We start from the raw sequence: 17,874 nt of genomic DNA on the forward strand, positions 1-17,874 counted from the left end.
CAGATGGGGTGGTGAGAGGGGCCTCAGTTGACCACCTGCCATAACTGAAAAACGAAGGAGTGGCCCCGGCAAGTTGTATTTTTCCAACGAGGCAAGAATGTGTATGTCTTAAGAGTTGAGACTCTGTACCTAACATTCAAACCTGCTGCACGACTCATTGGCGTAGTTCTACTTTACGAAAAGACGTCTAGATAACACCAACTAACATAGTATGTATTGAGTGCAAAAGAAGGCCATGTGGGCTCGAGGTAAATCCAGTAGTCCCCCATGAGATGAAACTGGAGCAAATGAAGAACGCAAGAAAGAATTATACCGTGCAATCTTCTTGTTCAAGGATTGGTTGACTTAAACGGCGTCGAGGTCAGCTAGGCACATCCCAGGTAATTGAAGCTTGATCCTGCACTCAAATTCACCGTTTACGGCACCAGGAGAAGACCAAATTCCGAGACCTGGTCTTTGCTCTTAACTTCGACTAAGAGGTAGAGATAACTTCGACGCTGAATAGGTGCAAGAACGTCAACTCGACCTTGCAAAACTTGGGTTACCTCTGACTGGTGAGTTGCCTTCCACTGTTTCGATACCTGACGGCACGGATATGCTAGAGCTCGATGACAAAATGTCATAATGAGAAAAAGGAATTGAAGCCGGTGAGCTGAAAGCCAACACGGTCAGCACGAGCTGCGAATGTGGACATGTTGATTTCGCCGAGGAGACAGCCAAAGAAAATGCCATATCACGAATTTCAAGGTTCAACACTCCCAGCGAATACCTTTGTAGTTCTAGTTCTCGAACCATCGCGCCCACTCAATCGACGTCATAAAGAAGATATCTTCATATTTCTGAGTGTAACTTATGTACAGCATATGGAGTACACTGCACCTCTCGGGTCACACCGCTCGTTGTCTAAGGTCCCTCACTCGAAAGGGTCATAGATAACAACGGCTGCGGGTTGCGGATCAGCATTTCTCGAACTTGCCAGTGTCGGCAGACAAGCAGCACTCCTAGACTGAGGAGGGGACCGGTTTAATCCCATCCGCTCTCAAGTCGGAGGCGATACTCTGCTATCATCTCCGCCGTGACATTGCTTCCTCCGCAGACCACAATGACCACCCTGCTGTTTGGAGTAAGATCCGGGATGGCATCTCTCAATCGTCTTCCCACAGCAGCCTCTACGGATATTCCACATGCCAGCTCAACTTGTAGCCGGAGATCATCAGCCAATCGAAGAACACCCTGGGCGGCCTCAGCATCCGAGCCCACGACACTCACTACATCAATGCCGGCAGGAGGTGAGGTTGCGTATTGGAAGGTCTTTTCAGCGACACAAACAGCCCCAAGGGAGGTCGCGAGCGAGGTGATACCGGGAAGCGATTGAAGACTGCCTTTTCGTAGCGAAAGAGCCAGCGAATCCGCGCCGTGTGTCTCTGCTGCAAGAATCTTGACATTTCTCCGAGTGGTTCCCTTTCCATCCATCGCTTGTGATTGCAGGTAATTGTTGACTCCTTCGACAACTCCATTGAACAGACCCCCACCGCCAACGCTGCATACAATCGCATCAGCTGGAAAGTTGCATGTTGACGAGGGATCTCGCGGAGGTAATTGGTTGACCATCTCAGATACCATTGTCGCAGCGCCCTTCCAGATCTCGGGATGATCATACGGACACAGGTAGATGTTTCTCCGCGACGAGTGCTGGGTATCCTGATTATCGATGAATCTCTTCCGTAGGTAGGTGTCTGCGTCGAACCAGCTTTCTCCTTGCTGAATCACGTCAGCAGCGCCGGCCGCCCGCAATTTGCTGATCATCATCGGCTTTGTGCTGAGTGGTACGACAACTGTGCAGGGATAGCCTAGGTCCTGCGCTGCGGTTACGGCAGCCAGGCCTGCATTTCCTCCTGAGGAGCTGTAGAAATGGAGTTGCATGTCCTTGTTCGCTCGGTCGAGAAATGCAGAGCGGATCAGGTTGCCGATGCCCCTGGTCTCTGTCAGTTGTCCGGAGTACCTGGAAGATTCTCTTCGAATTATGTTGTACCTTGATTTGAAGGATCCAGATGGTTGGAGGAGTTCGAGTTTTAGAAAGATTCTGCTACATGCAATTAGTGTTTGGATAGATAGGATTCATAGGAACGTAGGATGTTCTTACCATCCAGCTACCTTGGAAAGTGCTGCCGACTCGATCAGAGGCGTTTCTATCCACGGCTTCTGCATTGTAGTGAGACCGATTGTCGAGTTGAAATGACACGATAAAGTATGGGATGAGGGAAGAAAGGTTAAGTTTCAGTAAATCTATTGCTGTTCCTCAACGGTCTCTAATCTTGAATCAAGAAAGTTGTGTCGTTCTTATATCTGCAGTTTTCAGGCCAGATCTTTAGGTCCTCACCGCACCGTGCGCCCTTCCGATGACACCTGTCAGCAGTCACCCATCAAACCACTACACCAAAAAAGTGTCTAGAAGACCATTTCTAGCATAGTAGGAATGACAGGCATATTCTGGTTGACGACACCCAACAACAAACCTTCTCGGCGGGCCCATATCATATCCGACTGCAGATACTGCTATGCCTGTTGTGTTGATCCTACTGCTATCATCCCTACTAGCTAGAGATGGTAGTCTAGACACCTTTTGAGCTGAGTTGTTTGATACATAACAGATACTACTAGGTATTCTCTCAGTCGATTATGTACACGAGATGACTTTCCGCCACGTTTGTAACACTTCAAATTTTTCACGTTGTCGATACTCCTCCTCAATGAACTAATCATGATTTTGACTATTTCTTGCCAACTCAGCTAACATCCCTCGAGTCCATGGACCCCTCCGTTTTCGGCATATTGGCAGGACCCTGTCCCAGGAGTTGATGCATTCTTGCCAGGATAGAGGACCACGTTGTCAAATTCGATGTTGTAACAAGGATGAACCTCGGAGCAAGAGACCTTCGATGTGACACTGGAGCCACCGTGTGTGTAGCCTGTAAAGTTGGCGAAGACAATATTGGAGACGGTCATGAGACTCGATCCAGAGTATGAACCATTGTTACCGCTGTCCTGATTTATCGAGGGTCCGGCGTTCGCTCCTTACACCTCAAAGTTCGAGAAGAGGATATTTCGCACATTGCCCCAGCCTCCACCGCGAGGGAGACCAGCGCTTTCATATGAACTTTGGGGGACCAGAGCGCCGACCCAGGTTTTGATATACGCGGCGTTGTGCATGTCTTCGTTGTACCGTATGATCTGTCAATACGATATCATCAGTACTGTTTCAGAGGCAGGAATCCGTCTGCAGCGGCGCTACCTTCACCTTATCTACACGGACATTCTCCACACTGGAGTTCTCGAGATATTGACCAAGACTACCAATGGCAATGCCATTTCCGCCAACGCACGTCACATTCTGGATGTCGATATTGTACGATCGAGGCTTGATGGCGATGCAGTCTTCTCCACCTTGGTACACAAAGTTGGTGAGTCGGATGTCCACAGCATCCATGGTATCTGCGAACCCAAGTCAGCTGGGGACATCCAATTGACTGCAGTAAACGAACCAAATCCATCCGTATTCTGCACCCAATTGTAGCCGTACGGCGCATCTACCGACGTCGCATTGCAGTGAATATTATTGAACCGCATGTTCGTGCCGTTTATAATATTGACACTCCATAGAGGCGGGTCTTTGACGTGGAAGTTCTCGACATTGACCTCAGAGACGTTCCAGAAGACGAACGGCATCGGCCTCCCAGGTTGTGTGACGCCCTTTTCTGCGGTGTACCATGTATTGCCGTTGCCATCGATACCTCCGGTACCGTATCCGTCGATGGTGATGTTGTGTCCGCTGACAATGAAGCCCGCATGATGATTTTGGCAACAGGATAGGAGTTGCGCCAGTAGTCGAGATCGTCAGAGAACTGTTTCACGAGAGTTATAACAGTTGGTTGATGAGAGGCATATATTAGGAGGACTTACTGTCCACTTCCCTCTCCATTGTATTGTGACATCATTCAGAACAGGATTAAGTCTCGTCCCAATCCAATAGGACTGATCACCAGGGAAGATTATTGTCCCTCCATTTCCGCATTCTTTGAAAGCCTTCAGAAGATTTGGCACATCATCCGTCTGTTTTCCATTGGCTTTGACGGTACAGACATTGTTTTGTTTGTCCTTTTCGACGCCACCAGCACAAGTCAGCCCCAAGAAAAGTGGGAGAGAGGCGACGGAGAGGATCGAACAACGCATGGTATGAGATCTTATCACCCGCATCGGTGTCTCTGCTCATGTATGTACCAGCATATCCCCATCTTGGCATCTCCCCTTTATATTTGTCTCATTGGCTTCATCATTTCAATATTCAATGTGATCGACATTGCTGAATCAGGATTTCGGTCCTTATTCCACCGAATCTCCCAATACTTTCGCTAGGAAAATCATAGACCGAAGCTAAGGATACCATGCGCATATGTAACTGCGGGGAGAGTCGAAGGAAATAGGAATTGGCATGCCATGACCCGGGAAGAAGATTGTTCCTGTCGTCTGTGTGTCAATCACTACTCATGTCGGTATCGCGATGCAAGTGGTCTTGCTTAATATTTCCCGCCAATAGGCAATAGGTGTCAACATCTGCATTCTTGTTCCTCAATCTGTGGTTCTTGCATCATAAATTGCCGTGCAACGCGATTTTTGCATGCAAGAAAGGTCAGGTTCACACCTGACGTTGCTGGGTTCCCTGAAACAGCAAGCATACCTGGCATCCGGAGTAGCACATTTGGCTAACTGTATCCATTCAATTAAAGCTTCGTGTGGGCCATAACAGCATGCTACTTGCTAGTGGCCAATTCTTCCAGTGAACGGCCGGTCGGCTCCCAGGTGCGGAGACTGTGGGAGGCTCCTTCGGGCTGACATACAAGCATCGAACGACCCAGTATGTTCAGCACAACTGCTTAAGAAGCAGATCATGCAGGTAGGGACGAACAACCCCTCTTTGGCTTCTTGGGAGAATACAACCCGAATGGAGTGGTCTCGAACAGTAGGCTATATGTAGCCATGACCACTATATGATACTACAATTGTTTTTATCTATGCCTAGTTCTATTTTCGATTGACTGGTCTAAAGGCCCCATCCCATGAGATGACGAGACTTCACTTTTTGAATGCCGTTCTAAGCCTCCTGGCTCTACTTCCCGTCGTTCTAGCACAAACATGCTGGAGGAACATGACATGCTCAGGGCCAGACGGCAGTGCATTCGAAGGACCATGGGAACAGGGCATCTATGCACCTTCTTCAAGGACAGTTCGTCCTAAGAAGATTTTGTCCATCACCAACTTGAGCCTAAACACGGCTTATTCACAAGCAATGCCGGCCACTCTCCATGGCAATGGGTCACTGGTCATATTCGACTTTGGTATCGAAGTCGGCGGCATCGTCACTCTGAATTATACCTCCTCAGGCAATGGAGCATTAGGTATAGCGTTTACAGAAGCCAAGAACTGGATAGGCGAGTGGTCAGATTCGTCCAACGGCGCATTCAAGGGTCCTGATGGGGCACTGTACGCAAACTTCACGCGGGCTGGAAAGGGCTCGTATACAATGCCGAATGAAGCCTTGCGTGGAGGGTTCCGATACATGACAGTGTTCCTGGTCACGAATGAGTCTATCAAGGTTCAGGTCGAAGATGTGAGCTTGGAAATTGGCTTCCAGCCTACGTGGTCGAATCTGCGGGCCTACCAGGGCTACTTCCACTCGAGCGACAAGCTACTCAATCGAATCTGGTACAGCGGTGCCTACACACTCCAAACCAACTCGGTCCCAGTCAACACTGGTCGTCAAGTCCCAATGCTGCATAATGGATGGGCCAATAATGCAACTCTAGGCCCTGGTGATACTATCATTGTCGACGGGGCTAAAAGGGACCGTGCAGTCTGGCCTGGTGATATGGGAATTGCTGTTCCTTCGGCTTTTGTAAGTACAGGCGACTTGGAGAGTGTCAAGAATGCTCTCCAGGTGATGTACAACACGCAAGTAAGCTCTACCGCTGAATTCTAAGCACGCAAGAGCCGAGCTGAGTCGAAATAGAATACGACGACAGGTGCTTTTGACGAATCAGGGCCACCGCTCAGTCAGAAGAACTCGGATACCTACCATATGTGGACGATGATCGGGACCTACAATTACGTGCTATTCTCCAATGATACCGACTTCCTTTCAACCAACTGGCAGAAATACCAAGCCGCTATGGACTTCATCTATGGAAAGGTGGATAGAAAGTTGGGATTACTGATTGTCACTGGCACCCGCGATTGGGCTCGATGGCAACAGGGATATAACAACTCAGAAGCGCAGATGATGTGAGTGACTCAATACGTTTATGTTGCTACTCTCTGACAACACAAGCCTATACCATTCTCTGAAGACGGGAGCACAGCTGGCTGCTTGGGCAGATAGCACGAGTTCTCTCGCAGACACGTGGAACACCAGAGCAGAGAATCTCAAGAAGGCTATTAATCAATACTGCTGGGACGATGCTTATGGGGCGTTCAAGGACAATGCGACGGCCACGAGTCTTCATCCCCAGGACGCAAATAGCATGGCATTGCTTTTCGGCATTGTCAACCAGACACGCGCAGCAGGTATCTCCGAGAGGCTGACAGATAATTGGACCCCAATCGGTGCAGTTGCGCCTGAGCTTCCCGAGAATATCTCGCCATTCATTTCATCGTTCGAGATCCAAGGTCATTTTGCCGCCGGCCAGCCCACCAGAGCGCTCGAGCTCATTCGGCGAAGCTGGGGGTGGTATCTCAACAATCCCAATGGCACAGAGAGCACTGTCATTGAGGGATACCTCGCCAACGGCACATTTGGCTACAGGTCCAGTCGCGGTTACTCATATGATGCCTCCTATGTCTCGCATGCACATGGGTGGTCTGCAGGGCCAACATCTGCCCTGACCATCTACGTCGTTGGTCTTTCCATTACATCGCCCGGAGGGAGGACTTGGAAAATTGCGCCTCAGTTTGGCGATCTCAAGTTTGCCGAGGCTGGATTTACAACAGTCCTGGGGAAGTACAAGGCGTCGTGGAAGAGAAATTTAAAGGGATACACGCTGCAATTCTCAGTTCCTCAGGGGACAACAGGAAACCTCACCTTGCCATTTGTGACAAGTCCAAAGAAGCCTTCCATCAAGATTGATGGACACGACATCAAAAAGGGGTTGGTATACGAATATGAAACCGCAACTATCACAGTGACTGGAGGAGGATCACACCATGTAGTTGTTAGATAGTGAATGCAGTATACTACTCTATGGGATACACATAACAGTAAAGTTTTCTGACTATACAGTAATACTTTGATACATACAGACAAAGGGTGTGCCCCTATCCTGAAGTTTCCCGCTGTCATTGATGGATGCTCACGCTCTCACCTTGGTGAAATAGGAAGGCTCAGCCCAGAAGGGACCCATCTCACAGTCAACCATGAACCCCTCGTGGGTCCTGATTAGTCGCCGTGATGCGCTGTGTTTGTCCTTCACTCGCTTTTTCTCCCTCTTCTTGTTTATATTTTATTTTCTCTTATTATTCCATCTTTCACCACTTTGTTTCCTTATTGCTTATCCGGAGATTTCGCGGTCTGACTAGAAGCAAGAGTTTAATGGTCGAGGGTCAGTCAGTTACCGTATACCCAGCCCATCACACGCATCAGTGTTATGTCTGACAAAGTCTGCTATTTCGCGTAGCTCTGCTGGCTTGCTTTCTCGCTACTCCTCCCGCGTAAATCTCAGCCATGGAAGCCATCTATCACTTCGATCGGATGTCCATAGACGAGACTGTCCCAGCGGCACCAACGGAATCACTAGCAGAAGAACCGGCAGAGATCCGTCCTTGTGCTTACTGCAACGAGGATATTGAAGGCGAACAAGTAAGGCCCTGCAAAGGATGCGGTTGTTATTGCTGTACCGACTGTATCCGACAAATCTTCCTCATGGCGTGCAAGGATGAGGCCCAGATGCCGCCGCGCTGCTGCCAGCCCATTCCGCTGGCTGTTGGACGCAGATATCTTTCTGATGAGGAGATTTCATTGTACAAGTTGAAATTCGAGGAGTGGAGAACAGTGAACCGCTGCTACTGCCCCGTTCCCACCTGCTCCGTCTTCATTCCCCCCAGCTACATAAAGCAACAATGGAAGACTCTCGTGGCTTCTAGCGGTTTTTATAGGCAGTTAGCAGCCAGTGGGGCTACACCATCTCTTCCCGTAAGCCCGTTGTACATCTCATTCCCCGTGCTGTGCCCAAAGTGCTTCGCTCAGGTATGCTGGAAATGCAAGAAGCTGTACCACCACGGCTCTACGTGTCAGGTGTCGGATATTGACCCAGAATTGGCGCGGACTTTTGAAAACTTGGGAATCAAAAGATGCCCCAAATGCCGTGCTGCAGTCCGCAGGATGTTTGGCTGTCGTCACATGCAGTGCCGTTGCGGTGCGCAGTGGTGCTGGTACTGTTGCCGGGCTATCGAGGTCTGCAAAGCGAATATTTGTGCGAAGGGGCGGGCGGCTGAGATAGATGTCCGTGATGACAACGCTGAGGAGATTGCCACTCAGGTTGACGAGGGCGCTGGAGAAGAGGAAGATGAAGGGGAAGATGAGGACGCTGCGGCTGACTCTAATGAGGAGGATTATTGGGATCGTTATAGTGGCTGGAGATCTGACCCAGAAGAGACAGACGATGAGCAAGACGACTCGGCCGAGTACGAAGATGACGGAGACGAGGATCAAGCGCTTGAGATGTCGCTCGCTAGAGCTGTCGAGCACAGCCACTTTGCTGCTGAGGCCGGTAGCGATGTCGATCTTGACGCTACGTCTGACTGGGAGGAAAATTCGGACCTCTTCGGGACAGAACCAGACGGCTCAAGGCTTGATCCTTTTGATTGCAATCACGATTTTGCCATGATAATTGATAATTCTGAGGTCGAGAACTCGGAGTATGAGTACGAATGTGAAAACTGCTGGCGCAGAATCTTTCCCAGGGAAACCTTGATACCGGGTTCCCTCTGGGAACAGATCCAATCCGAAGACACTTCGCCCACTGCACAGCTGATTGCTTCGATGAATGTTGTCGAGCGCTCGGACGCACAGATGTACTTATGTAGGAATTGCAAGTTCAGACTTTGTGGCCCATGTCGCGCTGGTTATGGAAATTTCGAGTTCTGATATGCGCACGGTTATCCGCTCGGCTGGGATTCCTGGATGGGCTGTGTGACCTGATTACAGGGGCTGCGCATGAATCTATGGGTCATCTTTTATGTGAGTAGTTGCTTTTGATAGGAATTGAAGTATGGTCTCTATGCGCACTTGGGCTTGAAAAAGCTGTCTTTCAGGGCAGTGAAGATCACGTGCATCCCTGAATCGATCCCCGCCGTCACCCCATGGTCTCGACCACGCCATTCGTCATACCTTGGTGTCCACCTCATATATCAACAAAATGGCAGCAGCATCTTCGATACAAGGGTCCTTGCCCTGGCGTACCTGTGGCCAGTGTCTCCGTCGCCAGTATCTCCAATCGAATCATCTACGCTCCCCCAGCCGGTTTTTCTCGACCGTCCGTCCGCTCCGCACCGCTGCGAAGAACCCCCTTCGATCGGCAGGAAATGCGCGCACACGCGAGGCAGAGATCGCACAATACCGGCGGTCGATGACTCTGTCTGCCGCCGGCATCGCGGCGTGTGCCGTGGCCATGTACGGAGTCATCCAGATGGACCTGTTTGGTCTTTCCCAGCTTGAGGAGACAAAGTCAGCGAACACCGACAGCAACAACAATGCGAACAACGGAGCGCTAAAGCTGGACGGCCCAGACGGCTTCCCGAGTAGCCCATCGGTGATTCGCATCCAAGGACAAGACGGTGTCGAGCAGGTCGCCACAGGCACGAGCACCGTCCCTCACTTCCCAAGCACCATCCGACTCCCCAGATCCCTTGACGACCCCTCGCTCAAGTCCGGAGAAGACCTCCCCTCTGGTCCTGGTGTGGAGGAGGACGAATACCAGCTCCTGGGCCTGGGGATCCGCACCGTTTCCTTCCTCCAGGTCCAGGTGTACGTTGTCGGCCTGTACGTGGCCAAGGCGGACATCTCGGAACTGCAGCAGCGGCTGATCCGCACGGCGGTGAATCCGCCCGGTCGGGACAGCGTCATCAGCAATACTCCGGGCGCGACGTCGGCGACGTCACTGGTCTCGACCGAGCGGCAGGGTCTGAAGCAGCTGCTCCTGGATCCGGAGATGGGTGAGGAAGCCTGGACCCAGATCCTCAAGCAGGACGGGCTGCGCACGGCGTTCCGGATCGTGCCGACGCGCAACACGGACTTCTTACATCTGCGGGACGGCTGGGTGCGGGGCATCACGGCGCGGGCGCAGAAGGCGAACGCAAAGGCTAAGGAGGGCGGAGCAGGCGCTCCCGGCGAGTTCGAGGATGAGTCGTTTGGCGCTGCGATGAATGAATTCAAGACTCTGTTTGGTGGTGGGCAACGGAAGAATGTCCCCAAGGGGCAGACTCTACTTTTGGTGCGGAATGCCCGCGGGGAGCTCAATGCGCTGTTCCATCCTGATCCCGCGAAGCCGATGCGCTTCCTTGGCCGGGTGGCCGACGAGCGGATCAGTCGGCTGGTGTGGTTGAATTACCTGGCCGGCAAGACGGTATCTAGCGAGGGAGCGCGCCAGAGTGTTGTGGATGGGGTGATGGGGATTGTGGAAAGACCGGTTGGAACTGTAGTCCTGAAGGTCGTTTAGTTTTCTATCCTTCTACCTGTACTATAATGTGAATCTCAATCAGGGTCCAACCCAGCGTTACGGAGCACACAGTAAACAGTATAAGGAAACCTAAAACACCATCATCTAGTCACGTATATCAGATTCTAAGCGTGTCAATCTATAGCCATAATCTACAAAGCACCCGCCCCCTTCAACAAAGCCGGCAACTGCGCAGACTTGGCCTGCAACTCCGAGTTCCCACCAATATGCTTCTTCCCGATGAAGATATTCGGCACGGTCCGCTGCTGCGTGATTTCATACAGCGCATTCTGGATCTCGGCTCCGTCCTCTACATCATCACAGATATCAGCAACCTTTCATTCCCTTTCCATTCGGAAATTAAGAAGTTTTGAGGCCTTACCGATCTCATCCAACTCCAGCGCATAGAATTTGGCGCCTAGGTCCTTGAGCGTCTTCTTGCTAGAGTTGCAGTAGGGGCAGTAGGATTTCGAGAAGACCACTGCTACTCGTCAGATTTTGTCTCAGGCTGATTCGGTTTCCGGTTGATTAGGGGAGGGGGGACGCACCAACGGCATTCTCGTTAATCAGGTTCTGGGCTTTGGTCTTTGCGGCTGACATGGCTGCTGGGGAGGGGCCGGCGAAGGAGCCGAACAGACGGGTGAATATGGAAGCTATGGTGGGCAATTGGTTGTGGAGGAACGGAAAGAAGGCGTTGGTGGTGAAGGTGGTGGGAGGCGCGTGGGATTATATTCCGTGGACATTTGGTTCTGGCGGAGGTGGGTGCGATTTCCGATCCAAATGATGTTATCGGATGGCGAATGCTTATTAATCGTTCTGTTGACGCGGCTCTCTACCTTTTAGAGTTTGAGGAGTTGAGGGTGCTTGGCGTCGAAATGAGATCATAGTGTGTCTACATTTGATGATTTATTACCAATGCTTATCGAGAGGTAGAACTTGGGTGCTTTGTATGATTTGTGAATTTAGCTATGACCACGTTCGACGGGAATAGTTCGATGTCAGCATGACTAACTTGGATATAGATCAGATAAGAAATGAAATGCTGTCGCTGAAATATGAAACGGCGAAAAAAACGAAATAACAAAACAGCGGGGTATGCAGGTGATCGGTCCAGATCAAGTTTTGAGCAAGGAAAACTGAAGGAAGGTATGCATATCAAAGTCATCAAGTGACGGGATCCTCGCCTAGGAGTAGCAGGTTTGCGTACGGAATGGTTGTCGCTCACCTGCGAATTGGAAAAACGAAGGAGGTGGAAAAGAAACAGAAACCTCGAATAAGTCTGAGCAACACACAACACCGTCGGCCAACCTGACGCTGAATGAACTGGCGAGAGAAACAGTAGACAAAATGCAAAAGAGGTCAGACTGAGGTATCTTCCAATTAGACTGTTCCGAGAAGGACCGTATATTTCGAATCACATAACGATGCAACATCCGCATCCTTTCTCCTTCGGGGGCGGAGCTTGCGCAGTCACCACGGGAGGGTTCCATTTTGGCGTCAATCCCACCTGCGCAGCGGCCGGCATCTCCTGTAGCTTAGGCATGGGGCTGTATCCCGTACTGGAACTCGGCCTTGATGCGGGACTCTTTGGCGAGGCGAGGAGATGGTCGGTCTTTTCTGCTTGTACCGGGGAGAGTGACTGGTCTTCGGCCTTCTCTGGCGTATTCTCCACTTTCTCCGTGTCTTCCTCCTTGCTGGACAGCTGAGGTCGATCGTCAGGCCCAATAGCCAATGGAGCGAATTCCCGATCGTACGCTGTAGGTGTCCGGCCCTCCTTCTCCCATTGTTCCTGCTGCATTCTTCGTGCATGCGTAGGGAGGATCTGCTGGTCTGGAGGGAGTCGAGGGTCGGGTTTATACATGGTCGCCAACCATGGAGGATCCCCCTCGGGTCGATTGATCGTCTGGGGCGGACGGGGTTCGCCTGATCTGGTGGTAGGACGCTGGGAATTGGTTGAAACGGTCCGGGTTCTCGACGACTTCCGGGTATTGCTGGGAGGAGCAGAAGTTTTCCGGGTTGCAGAACCTTTGGTCGGTGGTCCCCTTTTGGCCGGAGAATTATGGTTGGGCTGAATGCCGCGACTGTTTGGTCGGCTGCCTGCAGATGGAGTGGCAGAGGAGTCGGAAGCTTCCACCGCGATTGGCTCGCTGGCTCTGCGTGGCTTTCCAAACAACAAGATTTCCTCCTCGCCGTTCGTGAGCGTCCGCGCACGCTGCATGGGAAACTCTCGTCCCAGATGCTCCGGAGAAATAGGCGCCGGGCTGGCCGTCGATATGGGTATCCGAGACGAGCTCTTTCGAAGTCCTGGGTTACGATACATACTCGATGCGCTATCTGTCACCTCGTCGGCAGCAATTTCCTCTGGTCTACGAAGATCCCAACCTCTGCGCTCCTCTTCCGTCACGTCCCCTGTACCGTTACCGTCAAATGGCGTCGGAGAGCTGGTATGGTTGCGCTGCTCTTCGCGGAGGCTCGGCCATGGCTCCATGGACTCCGATGCCGTCGGTGCACCTACCGACCCACTGAACCCGCTGAACCCGCTGTTGTTGGAGTCGTGGTTTCTCGCCCGGCTCGGCCTACCATTCTCCAGACCAGCCCGACGATGAAACAGATAGGCCGCCTGTTGCAGCTCCTCGCTTTCGATACGGGCCAGCTTATCGCGATGGATCCAATTTGCACTGTCTAGTTCGTTCAGATGCTGTCCCATCCCATCTTTCTTGTCGCTACCCTTATGAGGTCCATTGTTTTCAGAGTCTCTCGTTTTGCTCCCGCTCCGATTCGCCGCTTCATATCCGTGCAGGTCTCGCGGGAATCCAGGCTCACTTTCGTGTCGCTTTGGGCTATGTTCGCGCCTTCCCCGAGATGCTAGGAAGTTTGCCTCTTGTGCGTAGGCATGTCTGGATAGGGACGAGCTTCTCGAGCCCTTGTCTCGGGATCTTCTGTGGGCAGAGTCGCGAGACCGTGACTTGGGACGAGCGTTACTCTATCAGAAAAATTATCAGCCATTGCTCCTGCAGATTGATGGCATGTCACATGCGATGCCGCACCCAACACGATCAAGTCCAAAAAAAGAAGAGATACGGCACTCAACAACAGATGCAAAACAAACACTTACATTCTGCCGCCCGGGAACAGCAAAGTCCCATTGTTGCTGACTGGCGTCTACACTACCGGGCGAGGTCCAGACATCTGCAGAGAACGTTGCGGTGGCTGCCCCCGCCATTCCAGCAGCGATTGAAAATTAACGAAATAGATAAGTAAGCGTCAAGGATAGGTCAGACCAGCTGGAACCCAGTGAATAATTCGAGGGGTGCAGATATGGTGGGGTCTTGTCAAAAGCAGACCGAATTCCAGCAATCTCCCCCTCAATCAGGCCATCCCAAGGGAACGGCACGGGCGCCGACCGGTCGCGGTCAATCGACGAAATATATTGTTTCAGTCGGCGAGGCTTTATGAGACGAGGTGCACAGCGTTCGTGGTCGTTCGCAAAATGGATTGATTCGGTGTTAGGGGGTGGAAGCTAGGGAGAAGGCCGGATAGGAGGGAAGGCCGCCCGAAAAGGGTAAAACGTAAATAGGCCAGAAAACAGCAGCAGGATATTTTCTTTGGTTCAATTCCTCCGCTCGAACCGGGGATTTCGACACTTGTTCCGCAGCTGGTGTTGGTAATAAAGGGAACCGGCGGATTCGGTACCGTGGATAGGCGATGCGTCTTCCCGTTATAGAAAGGCCAGGCGGTTTCGGTACAAACAGTCAAAGATTCCGAGCGACAAGGGGATATAGGCCAAGTATAGAAAGAGAAAAATGAAAGTTAAATTATCGACGACGGTGTGAGCGGACGAGACCCGTCGAAGGGCGACGACGAGATGCGAAGATAGAAGAGGGGAAGAAGGAAAAAGGACGAAAAGGAGTGGATGCACAGGATGTGGCTAGACTGTGGCGCCGACGTAGGAGAGCTCCACGCTGTTGCAAGATTAGTAGTGAAATTTAGAAACAAGCAGCAAAGAGCATTATTAAAAGTGAAGTGAATTGAAGTGAAAAAAAAAGAAGAGGGAACTCCAGAAAACCAGGGCGAGGGTTGGGATCGACAGCACCGGAGCCAAGGAGAAAGGAGAAGAGGAATCACAAGAGTACGGAGTACGGGAGCAGAGAGAGAAAAGCGGAAAAGCACGAAAATAACGAGAGAGATTGGAGAAAGAAAGGAACGGCACGGGGCTGATGAAGGTTTAGCTCGAAGCCTCAACAGCCCAGCCAATCTTGCAACTAGCTCAACTGTCGCTTGGATAGAGATTTGATAGGTAGCATCATGTAGAGCCCAGATCTGGGAGCCTTAAACCGGTTTAGATTAGTGCGTCTAATTAGGCTCTATTCGAGAGTTCTTAGTTGAAGCACGTAGATATTCCGTGGCTAGACTAATCGAGCTTCTCACTTCTTTTGTCTCTTCAGCAAATCGTCCTTATCTTCATGTCAAGAGCCATCTCATCGGTCCCTAGAAACAATCCCAAGACATCAATCCCAGACGCCATCTCAATGCAAACTTCCAAGTACATGTATGTGCATTGGACACGACCTGATGTCCATAAACTATAAACATAAAGCGATGAAAGATCCAGAGATGCCCGATCCCTCTGTATCTTTGTCTTGATCAAGAGCGATTCTATTCCCTCATCCGTCGATAGCCAGACCGGAAAAGCATGTGCCAAATACATAGCTTCAAGAAACGCAAGTCCCAAATATACAGTGTTCAATTTAAAATCAATCAAATTCTCCAGGCGCAAGTCACTCCCTTGCAGCTTGATCTAGACTGGTGAGAGCCGCCTGCGCCTCCTTGACCAGAGCTTTACGCGCATTCCGAGCAGCTTCATCGCCGTCCGGTTCGATCCCGTCCGCTTTGAGAATGACCTGTGCCAGGATCGTCTCGCTCAGCTTCTTGTGCTCGAAATCGCGTGCCTTGGGATCAGTAGGCGGATGGGCGACGTACGCCTCGCAGAGGGGCAGTAGCACAGTCCGCAGGTATGTGATCAACGCATTGGCTTGCTCGAGCGGTGTGCGTAAAACTTTCAGGTTGGGAGACGGCGCCGGTAACGCTGACGAGCCCCCAGCAGAGGACGGTCGCGGGAGTTCCGCCGGCGGGGCGAGCCCGTCCGCTTCACCAGCAGCCGCATCAGCTGTCTTATTCCGGCCCTTGCCCTTCTTCTTCTTGTTTCTGTTCCGATTCCTCTTCCTTCTTTCCCCGCCGCTCTGCACCTCGTCTGGACGGGGAGCCTCGTCGGCTTTTTCCGCCTCCGCCTCCGAGCCTTCACTAGGCGTGCTCTCGCCAGGCTGCACTTCCGAAACAACACACAGTACCTCCGACTGCTGCTTGAGGCCCTCAGCGCGGCACGGCACCGTGTCATCATCCAACAATTTCCCCTTGTAGAGTAACTTGATCCGCGCCGGGTTAGGTGTGCGTGTGACCTCCGCCGCCCGGCGCCTCAGCTCGCCCACTCTGAGCGCCCCGTCATTGATGGCGTACGCAGGGAAATGCAAGGCGTAGGTATTCTTGCGATGCTTGAGAAGAAGGGTATCTGGCTCGTCTTCCTCCGCACCCGCGTAGCCCGACGGGCGGTCCACGATATCCTCCGGTGTGAGGTAGGTGTAGTCGCTGTCGCTGATATGCGGCGGCGTGGTCTTGGCAGCCGGATAGGGGGAGCGGCGCCAGAGATCGCTGAATCGCCAGCTCATGGCGACGAGTGCAATGGCGCAGGCGAAGACGGTGAGAGCAACAGTGGGAGGATCTGCAGGATCGAGAACCCAATCAGGTGGGAGGGTCAGAGTACGTAGGGAAGATGACGCTTTGGCTGACAGGAGAGGCGAAACGACTCGCTGGGTGAGAGTGTCACTGATCGCTGTGATATATGAAGCACACCTCTCGCCCACGGAGGACTGAACAATGTGTGATGGGTGAAGGGTCATGGATCGAGAGTCCAGCTAGAGGTGACGAAAAAGTGAATGACGGATGTTGTAGAGCTGTGGCAGATTTATGGGCAGAGTGGTGATTCTTACTCATCTGTCTTATCTGGGCTAGCCTCCGAGAACTTTGTGACGGAATCCAAGAGCTAGATGAATAGAGTCACAACGTTTCGGTTGCATCATTTCTTTTCATTGAATCCATTAAATCTCATTGACTACTTTCTACCATAATATGAGAGTCTGTCCGGTTGTGCTTTTGTTGGAGGTTTATGCTAGTTGAGCAGTGACTTGCCCACATCATATACCCCAATGCCGGTGCGAGTGCGGAAGAGTGGTGAGAGTGGCTAGGGCCTTGCACCATATGCCTAGAGATACGGATTCGTCGCGTGGGCGTCAGTCTCACTTGTTTTCATTACCCAGCGACCTAAGGACTTCTGCTCCTTGTAACCATGGAAAAAAAAGCCTGGTCTCCCTCCCTTTCCCTTCATGTAAGTGGTATCCGAAGTGGAGAAGTCACTTGATTATCCTTGCTAAAGGACTTCTAGCTCCAATACCGCAGAGTGTCGTGAAACCGTTGAGGCTCGCATCAAATCAGGTGATATCGATCCCGATAACGGCCGTGCCTTGCTTGAAAAACTCGACAAACGGCCTCCAGCAAAAACCTCCCCGGAACGTAGGATTGCGGAGCTTGAGAGTCTCTTGGCAAGTCCAGTAATAGGCGAGCATGCCGAGAATGCTGCTGCCGTATTAGATGGCTATAAATCCGGAACCCTAGAATATCTCTCCGGGCAATATTATATCTTCAAAGAAGGGAAGAGGGTAGCGGGCCCGAGACCATTGGCACAATTCGGCCCCAAGGAGGTATTGTGGGGGGAATTCCCCAACCTGAGAGGTATCTGGATCGAGTCAGTAAGTGTGTTCTAAATTCAGTCTTTCATTCTGAAATTGCTTTATTTATAGTTTCTTCAATATACAGTGCGAAGGACCTCGGTACATGATGCCATTCTAATCATCAGCGAAGCCATCAAAACAGCACAAAGAAAATCCGTTAAGGAAATTTATCATAAATCATACAGCAGAAATTGATAAATGCTGAAAGTAGAAGCTCAACTCCACTCACACGGAAGCAATCTGCTTGATACGCTTGATACTTGGTCCTA

The 17,874-nt window shown here is 51.4% G+C and overlaps 8 protein-coding genes across 8 annotated transcripts; 3 read left to right on the forward strand and 5 right to left on the reverse strand.

Moving 5' to 3' along the window:
• Window positions 1–1,023: 1,023 nt before the first annotated feature.
• Aud_010401 (putative L-serine dehydratase) lies at window positions 1,024–2,208 on the reverse strand (the record flags this gene model as incomplete). Its single annotated transcript, XM_043295244.1, has 3 exons — window positions 1,024–1,975; window positions 2,033–2,086; window positions 2,144–2,208. The coding sequence occupies 3 exons, from the start codon at window positions 2,206–2,208 to the stop codon at window positions 1,024–1,026; spliced, it is 1,071 nt and encodes a 356-aa protein (XP_043151179.1).
• An 867-nt stretch (window positions 2,209–3,075) lies between these two features.
• Window positions 3,076–4,230, reverse strand: Aud_010402 (putative extracellular exo-polygalacturonase; the record flags this gene model as incomplete). The annotated part of the gene is made up of 5 exons (XM_043295245.1): window positions 3,076–3,231; window positions 3,293–3,492; window positions 3,543–3,750; window positions 3,801–3,902; window positions 3,961–4,230. The coding sequence occupies 5 exons, from the start codon at window positions 4,228–4,230 to the stop codon at window positions 3,076–3,078; spliced, it is 936 nt and encodes a 311-aa protein (XP_043151180.1).
• A 973-nt stretch (window positions 4,231–5,203) lies between these two features.
• Aud_010403 (putative alpha-L-rhamnosidase B) lies at window positions 5,204–7,271 on the forward strand (the record flags this gene model as incomplete). The annotated part of the gene is made up of 3 exons (XM_043295246.1): window positions 5,204–6,010; window positions 6,065–6,336; window positions 6,383–7,271. The coding sequence occupies 3 exons, from the start codon at window positions 5,204–5,206 to the stop codon at window positions 7,269–7,271; spliced, it is 1,968 nt and encodes a 655-aa protein (XP_043151181.1).
• Window positions 7,272–7,771: 500 nt separating this feature from the next.
• On the forward strand, window positions 7,772–9,193 carry Aud_010404 (BRcat and Rcat domain-containing protein; the record flags this gene model as incomplete). The annotated part of the gene is made up of 1 exon (XM_043295247.1): window positions 7,772–9,193. One exon carries the CDS (start codon window positions 7,772–7,774, stop codon window positions 9,191–9,193), a length of 1,422 nt encoding a protein of 473 aa, XP_043151182.1.
• Window positions 9,194–9,464: 271 nt separating this feature from the next.
• On the forward strand, window positions 9,465–10,763 carry Aud_010405 (chalcone isomerase domain-containing protein; the record flags this gene model as incomplete). The annotated part of the gene is made up of 1 exon (XM_043295248.1): window positions 9,465–10,763. The coding sequence occupies one exon, from the start codon at window positions 9,465–9,467 to the stop codon at window positions 10,761–10,763; it is 1,299 nt and encodes a 432-aa protein (XP_043151183.1).
• Window positions 10,764–10,915: 152 nt separating this feature from the next.
• On the reverse strand, window positions 10,916–11,363 carry Aud_010406 (glutaredoxin; the record flags this gene model as incomplete). Its single annotated transcript, XM_043295249.1, has 3 exons — window positions 10,916–11,073; window positions 11,146–11,244; window positions 11,312–11,363. 3 exons carry the CDS (start codon window positions 11,361–11,363, stop codon window positions 10,916–10,918), a joined length of 309 nt encoding a protein of 102 aa, XP_043151184.1.
• Window positions 11,364–12,177: 814 nt separating this feature from the next.
• Window positions 12,178–13,986, reverse strand: Aud_010407 (uncharacterized protein; the record flags this gene model as incomplete). The annotated part of the gene is made up of 2 exons (XM_043295250.1): window positions 12,178–13,746; window positions 13,879–13,986. 2 exons carry the CDS (start codon window positions 13,984–13,986, stop codon window positions 12,178–12,180), a joined length of 1,677 nt encoding a protein of 558 aa, XP_043151185.1.
• Window positions 13,987–15,541: 1,555 nt separating this feature from the next.
• Aud_010408 (BAG family molecular chaperone regulator) lies at window positions 15,542–16,717 on the reverse strand (the record flags this gene model as incomplete). Its single annotated transcript, XM_043295251.1, has 1 exon — window positions 15,542–16,717. The coding sequence occupies one exon, from the start codon at window positions 16,715–16,717 to the stop codon at window positions 15,542–15,544; it is 1,176 nt and encodes a 391-aa protein (XP_043151186.1).
• Window positions 16,718–17,874: the final 1,157 nt, after the last annotated feature.

The sequence above is a fragment of the Aspergillus udagawae genome, assembly GCF_001078395.1.
Source record: "Aspergillus udagawae IFM 46973 DNA, scaffold_9, whole genome shotgun sequence".
In the NCBI taxonomy this organism is placed as follows: domain Eukaryota; kingdom Fungi; phylum Ascomycota; class Eurotiomycetes; order Eurotiales; family Aspergillaceae; genus Aspergillus; species Aspergillus udagawae.